This window comes from Eutrema salsugineum, unplaced genomic scaffold (genome assembly GCF_000478725.1).
Source record: "Eutrema salsugineum unplaced genomic scaffold, Eutsalg1_0 scaffold_2, whole genome shotgun sequence".
NCBI classification, from domain to species: Eukaryota; Viridiplantae; Streptophyta; class Magnoliopsida; order Brassicales; family Brassicaceae; genus Eutrema; species Eutrema salsugineum.
This window is the reverse complement of record NW_006256829.1, coordinates 6739574-6759039: the sequence shown is the minus strand read 5'-3', so window position 1 is coordinate 6759039 and position 19466 is coordinate 6739574. Positions and strand designations below refer to the sequence as shown.

General features: G+C 38.1%; 6 protein-coding genes across 6 annotated transcripts; 4 read left to right on the top strand and 2 right to left on the bottom strand.

Moving 5' to 3' along the window:
• Positions 1-416: 416 nt before the first annotated feature.
• On the top strand, positions 417-4760 carry LOC18018644 (ARF guanine-nucleotide exchange factor GNL2). The gene is made up of 3 exons (XM_006400459.1): positions 417-902; positions 982-1511; positions 1646-4760. The coding sequence occupies exons 1-3, from the start codon at positions 417-419 to the stop codon at positions 4758-4760; spliced, it is 4131 nt and encodes a 1376-aa protein (XP_006400522.1).
• Positions 4761-5622: 862 nt separating this feature from the next.
• LOC18018643 (probable sulfate transporter 3.5) lies at positions 5623-9817 on the top strand. The gene is made up of 10 exons (XM_006400458.2): positions 5623-6029; positions 6862-7066; positions 7166-7337; positions 7451-7516; positions 7872-7985; positions 8101-8217; positions 8311-8437; positions 8770-9309; positions 9422-9498; positions 9597-9817. The coding sequence occupies exons 1-10, from the start codon at positions 5696-5698 to the stop codon at positions 9753-9755; spliced, it is 1911 nt and encodes a 636-aa protein (XP_006400521.1). The 5' UTR covers positions 5623-5695; the 3' UTR covers positions 9756-9817.
• A 941-nt stretch (positions 9818-10758) lies between these two features.
• Positions 10759-12168, top strand: LOC18018642. The gene is made up of 2 exons (XM_006400457.2): positions 10759-11319; positions 11951-12168. Exon 1 carries the CDS (start codon positions 10851-10853, stop codon positions 11304-11306), a length of 456 nt encoding a protein of 151 aa, XP_006400520.1. The 5' UTR covers positions 10759-10850; the 3' UTR covers positions 11307-11319; positions 11951-12168.
• A 989-nt stretch (positions 12169-13157) lies between these two features.
• Positions 13158-15331, top strand: LOC18018641 (aldehyde oxidase GLOX1). Its single transcript, XM_006400455.2, has 2 exons — positions 13158-13734; positions 13816-15331. The coding sequence occupies exons 1-2, from the start codon at positions 13276-13278 to the stop codon at positions 15142-15144; spliced, it is 1788 nt and encodes a 595-aa protein (XP_006400518.1). The 5' UTR covers positions 13158-13275; the 3' UTR covers positions 15145-15331.
• A 135-nt stretch (positions 15332-15466) lies between these two features.
• On the bottom strand, positions 15467-16169 carry LOC18018640 (transmembrane protein 234 homolog). Its single transcript, XM_006400454.2, has one exon. It carries the CDS (start codon positions 16106-16108, stop codon positions 15644-15646), a length of 465 nt encoding a protein of 154 aa, XP_006400517.1. The 5' UTR covers positions 16109-16169; the 3' UTR covers positions 15467-15643.
• Positions 16170-16721: 552 nt separating this feature from the next.
• Positions 16722-19158, bottom strand: LOC18018639 (rop guanine nucleotide exchange factor 10). Its single transcript, XM_006400453.2, has 7 exons — positions 18954-19158; positions 18496-18612; positions 18243-18397; positions 18082-18156; positions 17660-17932; positions 17213-17539; positions 16722-17132 (listed from the first exon to the last, which is right to left on the bottom strand). The coding sequence occupies exons 1-7, from the start codon at positions 19156-19158 to the stop codon at positions 16722-16724; spliced, it is 1563 nt and encodes a 520-aa protein (XP_006400516.2).
• Positions 19159-19466: the final 308 nt, after the last annotated feature.

Sequence of the window (19466 nt, the reverse complement as noted above, 5' to 3'; positions counted from 1 at the left end):
AACACCAATCAGATTATGTTTGTTTCTGTTATCGTCGGTTTAACAAACAACATATGATTTGGGTGTATAAATTGAATTTGCCATGTCTAAAAAGACTAAAATGTATCTTTAATTTTGATAATGCATCTTCTTCTTACAGTAGTTTTTTATCAGCGCTATATTAAGCCGTAGAGAAATTGACGGTGGGATGATGCATGATGGAGCTTTTCTAGTATGTGAAGACAAATGGTTGAAACTCAGCCATCACTAAGTCTCAGCCACTAAAACTTTGCATACCAAATATAGTTTCGTCTTTGCACTAACCAAGGCAAGACCGTACAGAGACAAAATCAAAAAAAAAAAACAAAGAGAAAAGCAGTTTGCTAAATGATTTTCTTCTTTGTCGGTAAAAAGAGTGTGGTAATTAGGTGAAAAATATGGAGAGAGTCGCGGTGAAAGCAGAGAGGAAAGAGCTAGGGATATCATGCATGCTTAATACAGAGGTTGGTGCAGTCCTTGCGGTAATTCGTAGACCCCTTGCAGAAAGTTACCTTTCTCCGCAAGAAACAGACCACTGTGATTCATCAGTCCAACAATCTCTCAAATCTCTAAGAGCCCTTATCTTCAATCCTCAGCAAGAATGGCGAACCATTGATCCTTCCGTTTACCTCTCTCCTTTCCTTGAAGTTATCCAAAGCGATGAGATCCCTGCTAGCGCCACAGCTGTCGCTCTCTCCTCGATCTTGAAGGTCCTTAGAATCGAGATTTTCGATGAGAAAACTCCTGGTGCTAGAGACGCCATGAATTCCATCGTTTCAGGGATCACAAGTTGTCGTCTTGAGAAAACAGATTCGGTGTCTGAAGATGCAGTGATGATGAGGATTCTTCAAGTTTTGGTCGGAATCATGAAACATCCAGCCTCGGTTCGTTTGTCTTTTAACTTTGAATATGTTTTGTTTTTGGTTTAAATCAAAACTGTCTAATGAGATGTGAATTAAACAGGAACTATTAGAAGATCAAGCGGTTTGCACAATCGTTAATACATGTTTCCAAGTGGTACAACAATCTTCTGGTAGAGGAGATTTACTACAAAGAAACGGAAGATACACAATGCACGAGCTGATTCAGATCATCTTCTCTAGATTACCTGATTTTGAGGTCAGAGGAGATGAAGGTGGTGAGGATTCAGAATCTGACACTGACGAAATCGACATGAGCGGCGGGTATGGGATCAGATGTTGCATCGACATTTTTCATTTCTTGTGTTCGTTGCTCAATGTTGTTGAAGTTGTCGAGAACTCGGAAGGGACAAGCGTTCACACCGCAGACGAAGATGTCCAGATTTTCGCTTTGGTTCTAATCAATAGCGCGATTGAGTTAAGTGGTGATGCTATTGGACAACATCCTAAGCTTCTTCGGATGGTTCAAGACGATCTGTTTCACCATTTGATCCATTATGGAGCTTCTTCAAGCCCTCTTGTGCTCTCCATGATCTCTAGTTGTATACTCAATATTTATCACTTCCTCCGCAAGTAAGTCCTCTGTTTTCTCTTAAATTTAAACCTAAATGCTGAAATTGGTGTTTAAAACAATTGATTGAGGTCTAAATCTTCTTTCTTTTGCTCTCAACTTAGTTTGACCATGTCTTATTGATACTTTTTATTAGGTTTGTGAGGCTACAACTTGAAGCTTTCTTCTCCTTCGTGTTGTTGAAAGTTACAGCTTTCACAGGCTTCCTTCAGCTACAAGAAGTTGCTCTTGAAGGTCTAATCAACTTTTGTCGACAGCCTGCGTTCATAGTTGAAGCCTATGTGAACTATGACTGTGATCCAATGTGTAAAAGTGTGTTCGAAGAGACCGGGAAAGTTCTCTGCAGGCACACCTTCCCTACCTCTGGTCCTTTAACCTCTCTGCAAATCCAAGCTTTTGAAGGTCTTGTGATCTTGATTCACAACATCGCGGACAATATGGACAGAGAGGAAGATGAAGGTGATGAAGAAGGATCCAATGCTATTAAGCCAAGCCCTGTTGAGATTCACGAGTACATACCGTTTTGGATAGAGAATCCAAAAGAGGATTTCGAGACATGGGTCGATCATATAAGAGTGAGAAAAGCGCAGAAGAGGAAGCTAGCCATCGCAGCGAATCATTTCAACAGGGATGAGAAAAAGGGTTTGGAGTATTTGAAGTATAACCACTTAGTCTCAGATCCTCCTGATCCAATGGCATTAGCTTCATTTTTCAGATTCACACCTGGTTTGGATAAGACAATGATCGGAGACTACCTTGGAGATCCTGATGAGTTACATCTCAGTGTTCTTAAAAGCTTTACATATACATTTGAGTTCACGGGAATGAATCTTGATACCGCATTGAGAACGTTCCTCGAGTCGTTTCGGTTACCTGGAGAGTCTCAAAAGATCGAACGTATGATTGAAGCTTTCTCTGAGAGATTCTACGAGCAACAATCATCAGAGATCTTTGCAAGCAAAGACACTGTTCACATTTTGTGCTACTCGCTTATAATGCTCAACACGGATCAACATAATCCTCAAGTTAAGAAGAAGATGACAGAAGATGAGTTTATCCGCAACAACCGAGCAATCAACGCGGGAAAAGATCTTCCGAGAGAATACCTTTCAGAGCTTTTCCAATCCATTTCAACAAACGCATTCGCTTTATCAACACATTCTGGTCCGGTGGAGATGAATCCAAACAGATGGATTGAGCTTATGAACAGAACAAAGACGACACAACCCTTTAGTCTCTGTCAGTTCGATCGACGAATAGGAAGAGATATGTTTGCAACCATTGCAGGTCCGTCCATAGCAGCTGTTTCAGCATTCTTTGAGCATTCAGATGATGATGAGGTGCTTCATGAATGTGTTGATGCTTTGATCTCTATAGCCAGAGTTGCACAGTATGGTCTTGAAGACATTCTTGATGAATTAATCGCTTCTTTTTGTAAATTCACAACGCTGCTAAACCCTTACACCACACCTGAAGAGACTCTGTTTGCGTTTAGTCATGATATGAAACCGAGGATGGCTACTCTCGCGGTTTTCACGTTAGCTAACAACTTCGGCGATTCTATTAGAGGAGGGTGGAGGAACATTGTGGATTGTCTCTTGAAACTCAGAAAGCTTCAGCTTCTTCCACAATCTGCCATTGAGTTTGAGACCACAGATGAAGAAGCCTTAAACAATGGTGGATCAGAACTTGACTTAAACGTTGTTCCGAACCAAGACACGAAATTTAACAGAAGACAAGGCTCTAGTTTGATGGGAAGGTTCTCACACTTCTTGGCGTTAGACAGTGTGGAAGAATCTGTGGCTCTAGGAATGAGTGAGTTTGAGCAAAATCTTAAAGTCATAAAACAGTGCAGAATCGGTCAGATATTCAGCAAAAGCTCTGTGTTGCCAGATGTTGCAGTGTTGAATCTAGGCCGTTCTCTAATCTATGCAGCTGCAGGGAAAGGACAGAAGTTTAGTACAGCGATAGAAGAAGAAGAAACTGTCAAATTCTGCTGGGATCTTATCATAGCTGTGGCCTTATCTAACATCCACCGATTCAACATGTTCTGGCCAAGTTACCATGAATATCTACTTAATGTTGTAAACTTCCCTCTCTTTTCTCCCATTCCGTTTGTTGAAAAGGGTATTCCAGGTTTATTCAAGGTCTGCATCAAGATTCTGGCCTCTCAGCTTCAAGACCATATACCAGAGGAGCTTATCTTCAGATCCATAACGATAATGTGGAAGATAGATAAAGAAATCATCGACACATGTTACGACACAATAACAGAGTTTGTCAGCAAGATCATAACAGAGTACTCTGCTAATCTTCATACTCAGATTGGTTGGAAAAGCGTTCTACAGCTACTTTCTTTGTGTGGAAGACATCCTGAAACCAAAGAGCAAGCCGTGGATGCTCTCATCGGTTTAATGTCGACCAACGCCTCGCATCTCTCGCAGTCAAGCTATGCTTATTGCATCGATTGCGCCTTCAGTTTTGTGGCTCTAAGAAACAGCTCTGTTGAGAAGAACTTGAGAATCTTGGATCTCATGACGGATTCTGTTACAATGCTGATAAAATGGTACAAAACTGCCTCTACTGAGACTGTGAATACCTATAGTGTGGCAAGTAACACAAGCAGTTCATCATCTGCGGAAGAAAACAGCTTGAGAGGAGTTAACTTTGTTCACCATCTTTTCCTCAAACTCTCTGAGGCGTTTAGAAAAACGACACTAGCACGCAGGGAAGAGATAAGGAACAGAGCAGTGACGTCTCTAGAGAAAAGCTTTATCATGGCCCATGAGGATCTTGGATTCACGCCTTCAGGATGTATCTATTGCATCGACCATGTTGTGTTCCCGACCATCGATGACTTGCATGAGAAGCTTCTAGACTATTCCAGGCGTGAGAACGCGGAAAGAGAGATGAGAAGCATGGAAGGGACGTTGAAGATAGCGATGAGAATGCTTCAGAACGTGTTCTTGCATTATCTGCAACAGATTGTAGGGAGTGCTGAGTTTAGAACTTTCTGGTTAGGAGTGTTGAGAAGAATGGATACATGTATGAAGGCGGATTTGGGAGACTATGGAGATAATAAACTTCAAGAGGTCGTGCCTGAAATTTTGACCATAATGATCGGTACGATGAAGGAGAAAGAGATTTTGGTACAAAAGGAAGATGATGATCTCTGGGAGATTACTTATATTCAGATTCAATGGATTGCCCCTGCTCTCAAGGATGAGTTATTTCCTGATGAAGAGATCTAGCTTTCATTTTTTCTTACATATTTAATCGATGCAATTCGACTAAAATTAGTAGTAGATGCAGTTCTGATTAGAGGGTACAGACATATTTTTATTATCGGACCTACTTCCTCTGGTCTTGATTTGATATTCATAAATATGATAAACATGTTCAATTTTTATCATCAAACCTACTCTTCATCTTTCTCCTTTAATACAAGAGATAGTGGAGATGCCATAATAGAATTCAGAAAAATATTAATGAAACGTTACAAAAAAAGATATTAATTAAGTGTTAGTTTTATAAATGTAATCTAGAGGAATTAAAAAACAAAAAACAAAAAGGACTTTCTCAAACTAATCGTGCAAACGTAAGCCATTTGTTGTTCATTAATTTTTACTTTTTACTTTTTTCTTTCTAATTTTTGTTTTTAAGGATTATCGTTACTTTCTTACAATATACTAACGTACATATATCTACATCATTTTTAGAAAATAACATTTATTTGATATGTTGTTTAAAAAATATCATTATCTTCGACAAATACTATAATCACGGAATATTACAAAAAATCTAAACCAACTTAAGATGGAATATGTACAATATTTTGATCTAAATTGATTTCTAATGATCATATATTCATATACACTCTGTTGTGAAAGATGTTATTATCCAAATAATTACTGGCACTATACAGATATATTATAGATACCGAATCAAGTGCTGTATAGATAAGATTAACAGATTTATTACCAAAAAAAGACAGACCCTATTTACTCATCACGTTGAATAGCATCATCTCCCACTTTCTTTGGCCATCCATCTATATATAACACAACCATACTCTTCAACACAAACAACTGAAAAAGATTTAGAAAAGGAAAGAAGAAGATTTTACCTCTTGCTAGTTTGTTGTGTGTGTTCATATAAAAATTGTTTTTCTATTTTTCTTTCAATCATGGAGAGTAGTAAAACAAACTCCTCCTCGTCACCGAAGGGTCGAGGAGTAAATTTCTCGGCCCCGAGAAACTTTGCTGTTAAATTTAGATCGAAATGTAAAGAAACCTTCTTTCCAGATGATCCATTCAAACCGATATCGCAGGAGCCAAACGGTCTGATCAAAACAAAAAAGACGTTGGAGTATTTTGTTCCAATCTTTGAGTGGCTCCCAAAGTACAATCTGCAAAAACTAAGGTACGATGTGCTTGCGGGAATAACCATCACCAGCCTTGCCGTTCCTCAGGGTATCAGTTACGCTAATCTCGCCAGTATCCCTCCCATTATAGGCCTATGTGAGATCCATTTCCTTTTTATTTTTCATCATGCAACATTTATTTTATATTGAATCATATATTGCATCCTATGAGGCTATGAATATCATTAAGACATATAAAGCTGGAATTGCCGAATTGGTCATTTTAAACATGTTAAGCCATGTTTTGAAGTGATTTCGCAGAAAGGTGTAGTTCGATATATTTTGTTTTCAATTTAATAGAAAAAAATTTTCCAGTTCTGCAGATTTGTTTGTTTTTTAAGATAAATATTTACTCAACGAAAAAAAACTACGACATAATTTCTGGATTTAATTTTGAAAGTAGACTAGCTAGGAAAATATAGAAAATTTCACAAATTCATCAGTTCTCAGACCACCATTGCAGAAGAGTTTATTTAGTCTGTATATTTATTCTAATTAGCTTGTAACCATTGTAAAGTTAGTACTGAATCTGAATATACAGTGTGAAGCCACTTAAGTATGATTTTTCAATTAAGAGTGTCTTTTCATTCTCTGAAACAACTAATATAGAAATGTTACTTACAGAATCACAAAAGTAACTTTTTTGTTTGGTAACCAAAAATGATTTTTCATACTTAAATCATTATGAGAATTTTCACAATGTCCATACAGCTAAAAATTGAAATCCAAATATTCCATATATATCTAGAAAACGTTATCACTGTTTTTTCTTGTGTAACTAAAATTGGTAGAGACAAAACAGAATTTATAACATTAATAACCTAAATTACAAATGATACTGGCAGTTGTTGACCAACTGAACTTATCTCAATTCAATAATCTAATAATTCCATTTTTTGTATCTTTATAAAAAAAATATGGGAATTCAGATTCAAGCTTTGTGCCGCCATTCGTGTACGCTGTGTTAGGAAGTTCGAACACTTTGGCGGTGGGAACAGTCGCAGCATGCTCTTTGCTGATCGCTGAGACATTCGGTGAGGATATGTTGAAAACGGATCCTAACCTCTACCTTCATTTGATATTCACCTCCACTTTCATCACTGGTATATTCCAATTTGCTTTGGGCTTCCTCAGGTATTAATCTAAAGTGGCGTTTTTCCTTCTTTATTACGTTAAAAAAAAAGTTTACTTTTAATTACACGTGTGTAAATTAATTAACACATGCATGTATAGGTTGGGGATATTGGTGGATTTCCTGTCACACTCGACCATAACAGGCTTCATGGGCGGGACTGCTATCATCATTCTCCTCCAACAGCTTAAGGGCGTCTTTGGTTTAGTCCACTTTACGCACAAAACCGACGTCGTTTCAGTTCTCCACTCAGTTTTCTCCCACCGCCATGAGGTATCACTTTCAATTATAATTCTTAATTAACCAAAAATATATACAAGAGAAAACTAATGACTATGGTGGCTAATTGTATTATCCTGGGGGGGGGGGGGTGTTACTTGGTGCAGTGGAAGTGGCAAAGTGCACTTGCTGGATTCTGCTTTCTTGTTTTCCTCCAATCTACTCGATACATCGTATGCTTTTTTCTTCTCTATATCTCATTATTATTTAAATCCTTTATCCACTTATTTGAGACAAAATCATTGGTCCCTCACAAATCTTCCACTTTATTTTTATTATTATTATTATTATTTTTTTTGTTAATCATTCCTCACTTTTTTACATACCCAATCCCAACTTGACTTTTCATTTTTTTTTTGGAAAGAATTTTTTGTTTAAATTATTTATTTTTACCATAACAAATCTATTTTCCGTATTTCCACATATGCTAATCCATTTCATTTTGAAATATATGCTTGGATACTAAAAGTCAACTGCTTTTTCATGTACTGCCTCACAAGAATATAACATGTGTTGTAACTATTGCAGAAGAAGATAAAACCAAAGCTATTTTGGGTATCAGCAATGGGTCCAATGGTGGTCGTCCTTGTGGGTTGCCTAGTTGCTTATTTGGTGAAAGGAACAGAACACGGCATCCAAACAGTGAGCAATTTAATTGCATTTCTTGCAAACACATACAAACATAAACTTGAGCGAACTGGTTAAAAGACCTCAGCAACTAGGGCTTTTTTAATTAATAGTATGTTTCTGTATACAGGTTGGGCCTTTAAAGAAAGGATTGAATCCTCCTTCTATTCAATATCTGAACTTCGACTCCAAGTATCTACCATTGGTTTTTAAGGCCGGAATCATCACAGGGCTCATCGCTATGGCTGTAAATATTTATTTTTCACCATCTGATCTTTAGCTAATATTTGACCATAACTATATATATGATCTTATAAGAAGATAAAATGATTAATTACAGGAAGGGATAGCGATCGGAAGAAGCTTTGCTGTAATGAAGAACGAACAAACGGACGGGAACAAAGAGATGATAGCGTTTGGTCTTATGAACATAATTGGCTCCTTTACATCTTGCTATTTGACAACAGGTAACTAATTGATATATTTGAACTCTACCGTAAATCTTAGGTATCGGTTTTTGATATTGTTTGCGTTTGCATTTATTAGCCTTTCTTCTTTTGTTTTCAAATGAGTCCATATCTTTTAGAATTTTAAGGAAAAATAAATTTTATCATTTGTAAACGCAAACGCTATGTAGCTACCACAAAAAGAACCTCCCGTTTACGTTTGGAATTTCGGTTCTTAATTTTAAAAAACTGAAAACGTTTTTTATTTCTAAAAAATGTGAGTTCCATTTGAATTATTTCCTCACGTAAGTAAGTATAGTTTTGTGATGCTAAATATTGGCCGAAATTTTCAGGACCATTTTCAAAGACAGCAGTGAACTACAACGCAGGAACAAAGACACCAATGTCAAACGTAGTGATGGGAATATGCATGATGCTTGTGCTTCTCTTCCTTGCGCCTTTATTCAGCTACACACCACTGGTTGGTCTCTCAGCCATCATAATGTCAGCCATGTTGGGCCTCATCGACTACGAGGAGATGTACCATCTCTTCAAGGTTGACAAGTTTGATTTCCTCGTCTGCATGTCCGCTTTTTTCGGTGTCTCCTTCCTTAGCATGGATTACGGCCTCATCATTTCCGTCAGTTTTTCTGTCTTAAGAGCTTTGTTGTACGTTGCACGTCCCTCCACGTGTAAATTGGGAAGAATACCAAACTCGGTTATGTTTCGAGACATCGAACAGTATCCTGTCGCCGAGGAGATGCTTGGTTATGTCATTCTTCAGTTGGGTTCTCCTATCTTTTTTGCCAATAGCACTTACGTCCGTGAAAGGATTTTGAGGTGGATTCGTGATGAGCCTGAAACCGTCGAATTTCTTCTCCTTGATCTCTCTGGTGATTATAATTTTTTTTTTTTCTTAACATTACCAAATTATATCTCTCTTTTTCCAATTTCTTTTCATATTTTTAACTGCTAATTAAAATTGCTGTCTCTTAATTATATTAGGAGTTTCAAGCATTGACATGACCGGGATGGAAACACTACTCGAAGTACAGAGAATCCTTGTATCACAATGCATCAAGGTTAATTTTAGACCTTTCACTTTGTAAAAACTTCCTTTTGATAATTTAGGAAAACTCAAAAGGATTTTATTTATTGATTTATTTATTTTTGATTGCAGATGGTGATAATAAACCCAAGATTTGAAGTCCTAGAAAAGATGATGTTATCACATTTTGTAGAGAAGATAGGAAAGGAGTATGTGTTCTTGTCCATTGACGACGCCGTTCAAGCATGCCGATTTAATCTTTCCACCGCCAAACCCGAACCGTGTATTTAGTTATTTAGTTATAATAAAAACCGTAATTTGGGTTCAGAGCCGTGCTTAATGAACAAAAAATAAGGCCCTTTAATATTAAGCAAGTTTTAGGGCCTCTAATTTTTATATTTTTATTTAGTATATTGGTTAGTGTCCAAAAAAAAGAAAATTAGTATATTGGTTAATATATATTTTTGTGATATTTTTTGTGGTTAAAAATTTATTATAAATTAATAAAAAGCACTAATATTTTATAATATCTTATAAAATAATATTTAAATCTGATTTACAACTTATATTTTTTTAGAAATAATTAGAGCAAAATGGAAATTTTTTCTTGTCATTTGCCTTAAGCCCCTAATACTTTAAGCACGGCACTGTTTGGGTTATGTGATATTGATGTAGTGGGCTCATGTAATTCATGAAATAGTTTCGACTACACCATTGCTTCGTGGTTATGAGATTTGTATCATAAAAACACCCAGAGAGAGTAATCAATCAATGAACAAACAAAGTTTCTTATATACATCAATACATTAAGCATAATATCAACCATACCAACATAACCATCTTAACCAGTAAACCAAAAAGAAACTCATAATTAGATGGGACCTTAACAAATAAAGGACGAACACAATACCGTGATTGTTAAATAATGTTTCTGCAGTCCACCGTTTAGGGTAGGAAGACAGAATAAATAGAGTTATTTGTATCTGTCACGTTTTGACCTAACCCTGACCTTAATGAAAACATTTTCATTAAAAGCATATGCAATTTTTCTGTAATGTCTAAAACTTTTTCATCATTATGAAAATCTAGTTGTTTTTTTTTTAAAGATTAAAGGAGAAGCCAGTTTTCTTTTTCAAGTTTTGTGAAATATATATGCTTTCACATTCAATCTCCATATCATAATTTAACTTTTCAATAAAAAAAATATATCGCGAAAAAAATAATATTTTATAAGGAGTATATTATTATATAAGAACTTAAAAGTCTTCTTCAAAAACGACAAAAACAAGTCTCGGAAACGAAAAGTCTCTCCAAATCAGTAACTAAAAACAGAGAAATCTTCCAAAATTTTCCGTGGTTCTGAAGCTTTTATTTCTCAAGGCGACAATGAAGATTTTTCTCATCCTTGTCTCTTTCCTCGTCCTCTTACCTGTTTCTCTACAGGATCCGAGTCCTGGAGTCAAGGCACCGACCCGGGCTCACGCGGAGCTCACGAGTCATGGGTTTCCGATTGGGCTGCTTCCTCTATCTGTCAAGGATTACTACATCAACCAAACCTCCGGCGACTTCTCCCTTTTCCTTCACGGGACATGCAAAATCACGCTTCCTCCTGACAATTACCTCGCCACTTACTCGAATAAGGTAACGGGTCGGATTACCCAGGGCCAGATCGCGGAGCTCCGGGGAATTCGGGTCCGGGCGTTTTTCCAGTGGTGGTCTATCACCGGGATTCGATCCTCCGGTGATAATCTTGTGTTTGAGGTCGGCGTGGTAACCGCCAAGTACCCCTCGAAGAATTTCGTCGAGAGTCTTGATTGCGAAGGAAAGCGATCATCTTCTTGATTCAATTCAGGAGGTTTGAAACTTTCTCTTCTCTTAGGGTTCTACAAATTCTGGGGTTTTGATTCTGTAATTATGAATTTAGGATATTGGAGATTGATTGTTTTTTTGCCGCTTGCTTGATGTTCATTGAAGAAGGAAATTACTCTGTTTGATGACAAGATTGTAGGTGAAGTATCATCCTTTGAGATGTTTAGAGATAAATTTATGGTTTTGTTTAGGGTTTATGTTCTATTTGTCAATCGTATTTGTTCCAGTATCTGGGATTTGACTTTTGAGGTAAGTAATCTAGTTGCTAAATCTTGGATGTTAGTATCCTATAAGCCCCTCATTGTGGTCTTTGGTTACTCAATCAAGAATAGACTTTCTTACTAAGCTTTATTTAGATGCCTTGTTGCTACTCTTCGTTCTTCTTCATGCATTTACCGTCCTATATCAAGTTCTTTTGTTTTGATTTTGGCTTTTGCCAGCATCTTCCCTTCACAGTTGGACTGATCTTTTGATAGGTTAACCTGTCATGGCCATGAAAACTTATGTAGCTTGCTAAACTTAGGTAGCAGCTTGCTTTCACTAGGATCTTAACGTTTTTGCACTTAGATGTTTGGCTTTGGTTATTAATGAGCGGTTCTCGTCAACACTGCCTGCAGATCTGTGAAGGCAGGAGCAACAAGTGAAGAAAATAGTTTGTATTATATTATTCTCCAGATAAAATAAAGCTTGTAATGTAAAACCGCATCTAAACCACGACTCTATTCTTGTTTTCTTTGCAAACTAAGGGTTTCATGGAGGCTTGTAAGTTGTCAACCAAATATGGTTTGATATGGTATACAAACCTTCATTAATGGAAGATGAATTTTTCAATCTAGTATTGTTTTTAATTACAGAAAATTTCATTAACAAAATTAGCAACTAGTTAGTTATTAGTATATGTTTCTAGGAAAAAGAACGAGCATGCAAGGCTTTTAGTTTAGCTTAATGAAGGATTATGAAACAATTGAGATTCATATATGTCCTCATGTACAGATGTACTCAATGTTATCAAACACCACACACGTCTCCCTTTGCATATATCTTGTAGTGTAGTGAGGATAATTATCGACAATCGAACTTTTGAAAGAAGTTTTACTAAAAAGAATTTAAACCCAAAAAAACAATTATCAAAAGAAATCAAAAGAACGGTTGAAATTTTTTTAAGTTTTCAAGAAATTTGGAAGATGGTTATCCAAATACATGTATTGCATAGAAAACGTTTATTGAAGCTTCTTGTTTAAGTAGCCGAGATAAGCTTTTTAGAACTGAAGTTCCTGAAGTACTTAATTGTTTGTTTGTTACACGACTATGTTATAAGGAAATATTGTTCTTTATTCTCAATGCATGGTGTTTGTTCTTTTTCTTTTTGAGCTGTGTTTTATTAACAACTTTTGTGCTCTTACACAACAGTTACGTACGTATAATTCTGTATACTTTGAAAAATACAAGCCTATCAGGGGTCCCAATTATGTCAAAACCGGTCCTACACGAACACACGCGACCTCATTCATTGACCTTTTCAGTTTTATCAAGAAGTCAACGACACGAATGTTTTGCAAGGAAATAGACTGTTTTGGTTAAAGCAAGGAAATAGTCATTAATCACATAGCTGTATCAAATTAATAAAGTATCTATTACTATTAACCTGCATAACCACGTCATTTCAAAAGAGCATTAGAGAGACAGATATGAAACCCTAATCTTTTCGTTTTATCAAAGACTCTCCACAAAACTAGAAGTTGTTTGGGGGAGAGACGTCTTCTTACCACACATTTAAAAATAGCAATTGCTAAAAAAAAACCTATAAAACACGTTGAGACAAAAGCTGATTATTCAGGCATCATAATCCAAATAAGCCTGGGATCAAAATTTCTCAATTCCCCAACCAAAACAGGGGAAGGAAAAAAAAGAAATAAAAAAAAACTAAAAAAAATTACAAAAAATGAGAGCCTCAACAAGAGTCATATGGACAGTATCTGTCCTTATGCTCGCGGCTGTCTCTGAGGCCATCTTCCCTCTACCATTTCTTCCGTTCCTCCCTGGATTCAACAACGGATTCAGGGACAATAATGCGGCGGTGAAGGTAGCGAAGCCAGTGGCTCCAGGGGCAGTTGGAAAAGCCGGAGGAAGAAGGCGAGGAGGTGCTCCAGAAGCTCAGACAAATTGGGCTGGAAAATGGGAGTTGTTCTTGGAAAACTCGGGTGTGTCAGCGATGCATGCGATTCTGATGCCAGTCATCAACCAGGTCCAGTTCTACGACGCAACCATCTGGAGAATCTCAAAGATTAAGCTGCCTCCAGGCGTGCCATGCCACGTCGTCAACGCCAAGACTAACCGTATCGATTGTTGGGCTCATTCTGTTCTCGTTGATGTCAACACCGGTGCCATCAAGCCTCTTTCCGTATGTATCCCCTTAATCACAATACATAATAATATGATATCATTTGGACTTTGCATGATTAAATATGATCTTCATTTACAGCTTTCCACTGATACATGGTGTTCATCGGGAGGTCTGACCATAAACGGGACATTGGTGAGCACAGGAGGATACGGAGGAGGAGCCAACACTGTGAGATACCTAGCAGCTTGTAAAGACTGCGGGTGGGTTGAATACCCTCAGGCTCTTGCTGCAAAGAGATGGTACTCAACGCAAGCCACTCTCCCTGACGGAAACTTCTTCGTTATCGGAGGACGTGACGCTTTAAACTACGAATACATCCCAGCGGAAGGACAAAACAACAGGAAGCTCTACGACTCATTGCTCCTAAGGCAAACAGACGACCCTGAAGAGAACAACCTCTACCCTTTCGTATGGCTCAACACCGACGGTAACCTCTTCATCTTCGCAAACAACAGATCCATCCTCTTAAGCCCCAAAACAAACCAAGTCATCAAAGAGTTCCCTCAGCTTCCTGGTGGTGCACGTAACTACCCAGGATCAGGCTCCTCTGCACTCCTCCCAATCCATCTTTACGTCAAGAACCCTAAAGTCATCCCTGCAGAGGTTCTCATCTGCGGTGGAAGCAAACAAGACGCGTACTACCGTGCAGGTAAAAAGGTCTTTGAGCCAGCGTTGCAAGACTGTGCAAGAATGAGAATCAACAGTGCTAAGCCGAGATGGAAGACAGAGATGATGCCAATGCCAAGAGTCATGAGTGACACTGTTATCCTCCCTAACGGAGACATACTTCTAGTCAACGGAGGTAAACGTGGCTGTTCTGGATGGGGCTATGGTAAAGACCCTGCTTTTACTCCCATCTTGTACAAGCCACGAGCTGCTCGTGGCAAGCGTTTCAGGGAGCTCGCAGCCTCCACGATCCCACGTATGTACCACTCCATCGCCATCGCTCTTCCTGATGGTAAGGTTCTTGTTGGTGGTAGCAACACCAACGATGGTTACAAGTACAACGTTGAGTTCCCAACGGAGCTTCGCGTTGAGAAATTCTCACCGCCTTACCTTGACCCTGCGCTAGCCAACTTAAGGCCAAAGATCGTCAACAACGCAACACCGAAACAGATCAGATACGGACAAAACTTCAACGTGAAGGTCGACCTTAACCAGAAGGACGTGACCAAGGAGAATCTCAAGGTTCACATGTTGGCACCTTCTTTTACAACACACAGTATCTCGATGAACATGAGGATGCTTTTCTTGGGTATCGTTGGTGTTAACCCTGCCGGTGCCGGTTCATTTGAGATCCAGACCGTTGCACCACCCAATGGAAACATCGCACCACCTGGTTACTATCTTATCTTTGCTGTCTACAAAGGTGTTCCCAGCATTGGTGAATGGATTCAGATCGTCTGATGATGATGATGATGTTTAACCATTTTTTTCTTATGCAGTAACATCTTTATATGAAAAAAATTTCTCAGTAATACTCAGTTTTTTCTTCTATATATTTTGTATATGCCATGTTAATGTATCCAAATTCCCTGTGTTTTCTTTTTACCATTTTTCTTCATTCGGTTCATGTAAAACCTCTCGCTGATTCCTTGGTTCGTCCTAAATTTTGTATTGGAGGAAATTTTTCAGTAATTAACTTTTTGCCTCTGTTCATGGTGAGGCCAATTCATCATGTATTTACCAAAAATCATCTAATCTCTCTATTCTACAGGGATGCATATTGCCTATTCTGTATCAAGAATCGTTTACTATCAACATGGCTTTATATATTCTGTATCAAACCTCAAATTTTCCTTAAGAACTCGTTATCTCTGCTACAAACAAGAATGAACCAAATTCTCAAGAAACGGAATCTCACGCTCCTATGTTCCAATCACAGAGATGAGTAATAGGGTGCTAATTAGTGGCCAACGCATAGCCAAATTCCAAATACAATAAAAGTCGTACCTAACAAAGCAGGTCCGATTTGAGTTTCTTCCCCCAAAAGAATCCCGAACGCGGCGGTCGCGGCAAAGGTCGTGGCGTTCGTGACCGGAACTGCTATAGAGATCGGGGCATGGCTGAGGAGGGCGAAGAATGTGGCGGAGGCCGAGAGGTTTATCAGGAAAGGAACGGAGTGTTGCCAGAAGAGAAGGAGATTGATCCAGTCGCGGAGAGCAGCCAGGATTTTCCGGCGGAGATTCGATTGGATCTGAAGAGGAGGAGAAGACTCTGTTGTCGAAGATCGCTTATCCCAGGCGAGGGCGCCACGGCGGATCAGAGCGTTGGTGGCTCCCCACACGAGCCCTACCGCCACCATCTTCTCCATGTCTTCCTTCATTCTCATTCCGGTCATGAACGCTCCGTCGTGAGCCAAAGCCACCATCTCCTTTCTTTAGTTGTTCTAATGTGTATCAGTGTCTGGCTTAGTGCTTTAGAGAATTAGAGTGAATTTAAGAGAATTGAGGGAAAAAAAAAAAGAGTGAATATAAGAATTTTTTATAATTGTTATTGTTAAGCTGAGATTGCTAATCAAATTAAGCTGTAAATGTTGGAAAATGTTTTCGACATCTACTCACAAAGAAAATTGCATCTTTTTGTTGTCTATGAGGAGTCTTGTACATGTTACTAATACATTAGTCATATTCAGATTCCATCAGGAAACAATGGTTTTAGACATTACAATACAATGTTAGATGATATGCCAAATAACCAAAATAGGTCCACACTGAAATCACACTTCCCTCTTTACAAAAAAAATAACAGGAAGCAATTGACAAACAAGCAACAAGCATGATTAACCAGGTGACTTAAAACAAGACAAATTCTACCACAAATGTCATCAAACACCAAAAACTCATGTCCATATCCTAAATCAATGCCTGCGTTGTTTTATATGTACACATTCTCACACACTTTTTACCTCCTCTACTCTCTCTCTCTGCCTCTCTCTCTCTTTTATAGCTTCTATGCTCTCTTCTACTAGCCTGTTTTCACAATCAATGTCTGTCACTCGGGCTTCTCATGTTCTCTAACTTTGATAGATATGAAAATTTCTTGGGAAGAGCTCTTGGAGACTTCATCATCGGCTTCTCCTGCTCAACTTTGTGGAAGAACTCTATATCACTCATTGAGCTATGCTTCTTCGTATCTGATGACAATCTCCATCCTATGAAGTCTGACAGTTTCCTCGAGTTTGGCGTTTCTGCTGCAGCCACCTTTTCGGTTTCTTCATATTCTGATGAAAACGCAGATTCTGCCTCGCTCTCTGACCTTACCTCTGCCTCTCCCATCATTTGTCTTTGAACTAGAATATCAGCTTCAAGAACATCCTCTACTCTTGACATTATCTTCGAAGCCAGACTTTCTATTACCCTCGAATAGCTCTCCAAGATCGCTTGTCCCACGTCCTGTATTATAAACAAAACTCTTATTCAGTGTTTCACTAGATTTTGGATAATGTTGTTTGTTTGTTTTTGTTTTTTTTTACCTTGTTGTTTTTAATCTTGGAGATTTCGAGTGAGGATTGTGGGATCCCAGGGAACTGTTGTTTGAGCATAACCAAAATGGTCTCAGCTCGGACCTCGAAAAGCTCCCTCTTCTCTAAGCTAACAGTGGATCCCCACTGTGATTTCCCGTCTTTCTCTTTCTGGTTCATCTTCCTCTTCCAGATCACCATGGAGGCTTCAATCCTGTTCTTTAGATCAAGAACTTTGTATTCCGTTGACAAATCCAAGAAAGAAAAGAAGTAGTCAGGATCAAAATTTTCCTCTGTTATGCTCTTGTATAGGAAATCTCCCAAGCTTGTCTTCCCATTCTACAAGTCACAACAATTATATACATTTGTCAGCTGATTTAGCTTAGTGGAAGTAGAAAATAATAACTAGTAATCAAGAACACAACACACATCAAGAAGAAGAAGAAGAAGTAATATAACCTTTGGAAGGGAGTCAATGTAGTCATCAGGAATGCGCATTTCAGACAACACTGAAGCATTGATGGCCGTGGCGGCTTTAAGGACCTGTGCCACAGAATCTTTCTGATTTTGCAACAATCTACGTGATTCCTCGGACAAACCATCCGATGGAACCTTAACAACTGGTAACCACCAGTTCTCATCCCTCCTCCAATCTCCATTCTTCTCTGTATCCTCAACTTCTCTTGGCACATACCAAAAGTCTTTCTGATCTTTGAAGTTGTCCAAAGTCTCCTGCCAAAATGATCAATTGCATTAATTTGATGCCTACTATATATAATGATCATTCTTACAATTATTGTTATGTTTTTTTTTACAGCAAACGTTAAACCGTCGTTGAAACAATCAAGAGGTATTTGATGAGGATGCAGTTAAAAACTCACGAGAAGAACGGAGTCAAGCTTGCGTAAGGCTGGAATGTTCATCAGCAAATCATCTCTTTGTTTTGTCACCATGATCTACAAAAGAGAAAAGGCTAAGTCAGCAAAATAGTTACTAGCAGTTGTTGTTTATGTACGTAATGACTAAGAATGCATGCATTCACCTCAGTGAATGTGCCATTTTTGGCCATTTGTCTAGAAGGAACAAACTGGACAATGTGATCAACCACAGATAATAACCAATTCATTTCTTTCCTCCAAATCTCTTTTGTCTCCGGATACATAGGCTGCAATTTCATGTGCTCCCCAAACATGGAATCTGCAATTACCAAAGCCACATAATTTTGTGAATTATTTAACAAAGTCAAATAATTATTAGACATTAAATTTTTAGTTATGTTAATGTCAAATATGTACCAGCGAGGTTGGTGATGGCATTTGACAAAGCTAACGCAGAGGTTACGCCTTCCCCACCGCCTGACATGTCCTCTCCAAGCAGCAGTTTTGCGAATCTTTCCTTCATCACTTCCATATCTGAAACAGATATCAAATACATAGATGATGTAAGGAATCTAAAACATAGGAAAAATAAAATGAATATAAATATTATAAAAAAATTGGTATATTTTCTCATGTAGTCTACACCAATCCAATCTAAGTGCAATTCATATGCTACATACAATACATCTGATGGAAATATCAATAGACAATACGCATTAGGTACGTAGATTCATTAGAAATACTCTACTATATATTTGTAAAATGATGGATGACAAAATCGTACATAAGTTGGTTTATTTATTCTCTCTTATTTGAATCATATGTGAAATATTTGGTTATCTAGAAAATATGCAATATTAGTAAGTGTTAAATACCTGAAGTCCTATTTTGCTTGCCTCTACGAGTCCCGTGGGACGATGATGCAGGATTCATCCCATGCACGGCAAGTTCGTGCTCGGGGGTATTCCTGCCGTCCCCGCGAGAAGAGAAGGATGAATTTCCAGAGTTCCGACCATCGAACATCTTTCTAAAACTGAAAGATCTTGGCCAGCTTAGTTTACGTCCTAATGTCCGCACCATTCCCAATTTACTCCTCTCAATTTATCCCTCCCCACAACACACTCTTTAATTCTCTTTTCTTTTTCTTTTTTTTTTCTCAGATATTTTATAACAAACAATAAAAGAGAAGCTAATAAAATCCACAAAATGGAAGAGAAGAAAGCAAAGGAGACGTACAGATCAAGAACTAGTCCTTTTGCTCCCCCTTGTCTCTGTTCTTTCACCACCGAGTGAAACAAAACAAATCAAAAAGGCAAAAAATACTTTATGTTCTGTACTTTTTCCAATATTTTTTTGTTTTGTATTTGCTTTTGAGTTGGTGCAAATGA

Excerpts from the sequence above, each read along its gene's own strand:
- LOC18018644 (XM_006400459.1), top strand. The coding sequence starts at position 417 with ATGGAGAGAGTCGCGGTGAAAGCAGAGAGGAAAGAGCTAGGGATATCA. Across the intron at positions 903-981 it reads TCATGAAACATCCAGCCTCG|GAACTATTAGAAGATCAAGC; the intron begins GTTCGTTTGTCT and ends TGAATTAAACAG. Across the intron at positions 1,512-1,645 it reads ATTTATCACTTCCTCCGCAA|GTTTGTGAGGCTACAACTTG; the intron begins GTAAGTCCTCTG and ends ACTTTTTATTAG.
- LOC18018643 (XM_006400458.2), top strand. The coding sequence starts at position 5,696 with ATGGAGAGTAGTAAAACAAACTCCTCCTCGTCACCGAAGGGTCGAGGA. Across the intron at positions 7,067-7,165 it reads TTTGCTTTGGGCTTCCTCAG|GTTGGGGATATTGGTGGATT; the intron begins GTATTAATCTAA and ends ATGCATGTATAG. Across the intron at positions 9,310-9,421 it reads TCTTCTCCTTGATCTCTCTG|GAGTTTCAAGCATTGACATG; the intron begins GTGATTATAATT and ends TAATTATATTAG.
- LOC18018642 (XM_006400457.2), top strand. The coding sequence starts at position 10,851 with ATGAAGATTTTTCTCATCCTTGTCTCTTTCCTCGTCCTCTTACCTGTT.
- LOC18018641 (XM_006400455.2), top strand. The coding sequence starts at position 13,276 with ATGAGAGCCTCAACAAGAGTCATATGGACAGTATCTGTCCTTATGCTC. Across the intron at positions 13,735-13,815 it reads GTGCCATCAAGCCTCTTTCC|CTTTCCACTGATACATGGTG; the intron begins GTATGTATCCCC and ends CTTCATTTACAG.
- LOC18018640 (XM_006400454.2), bottom strand. The coding sequence starts at position 16,108 with ATGGTGGCTTTGGCTCACGACGGAGCGTTCATGACCGGAATGAGAATG.
- LOC18018639 (XM_006400453.2), bottom strand. The coding sequence starts at position 19,158 with ATGGTGCGGACATTAGGACGTAAACTAAGCTGGCCAAGATCTTTCAGT. Across the intron at positions 18,398-18,495 it reads TGCCATCACCAACCTCGCTG|ATTCCATGTTTGGGGAGCAC; the intron begins GTACATATTTGA and ends TGGTAATTGCAG. Across the intron at positions 17,933-18,081 it reads AGCTTGACTCCGTTCTTCTC|GAGACTTTGGACAACTTCAA; the intron begins GTGAGTTTTTAA and ends TCATTTTGGCAG.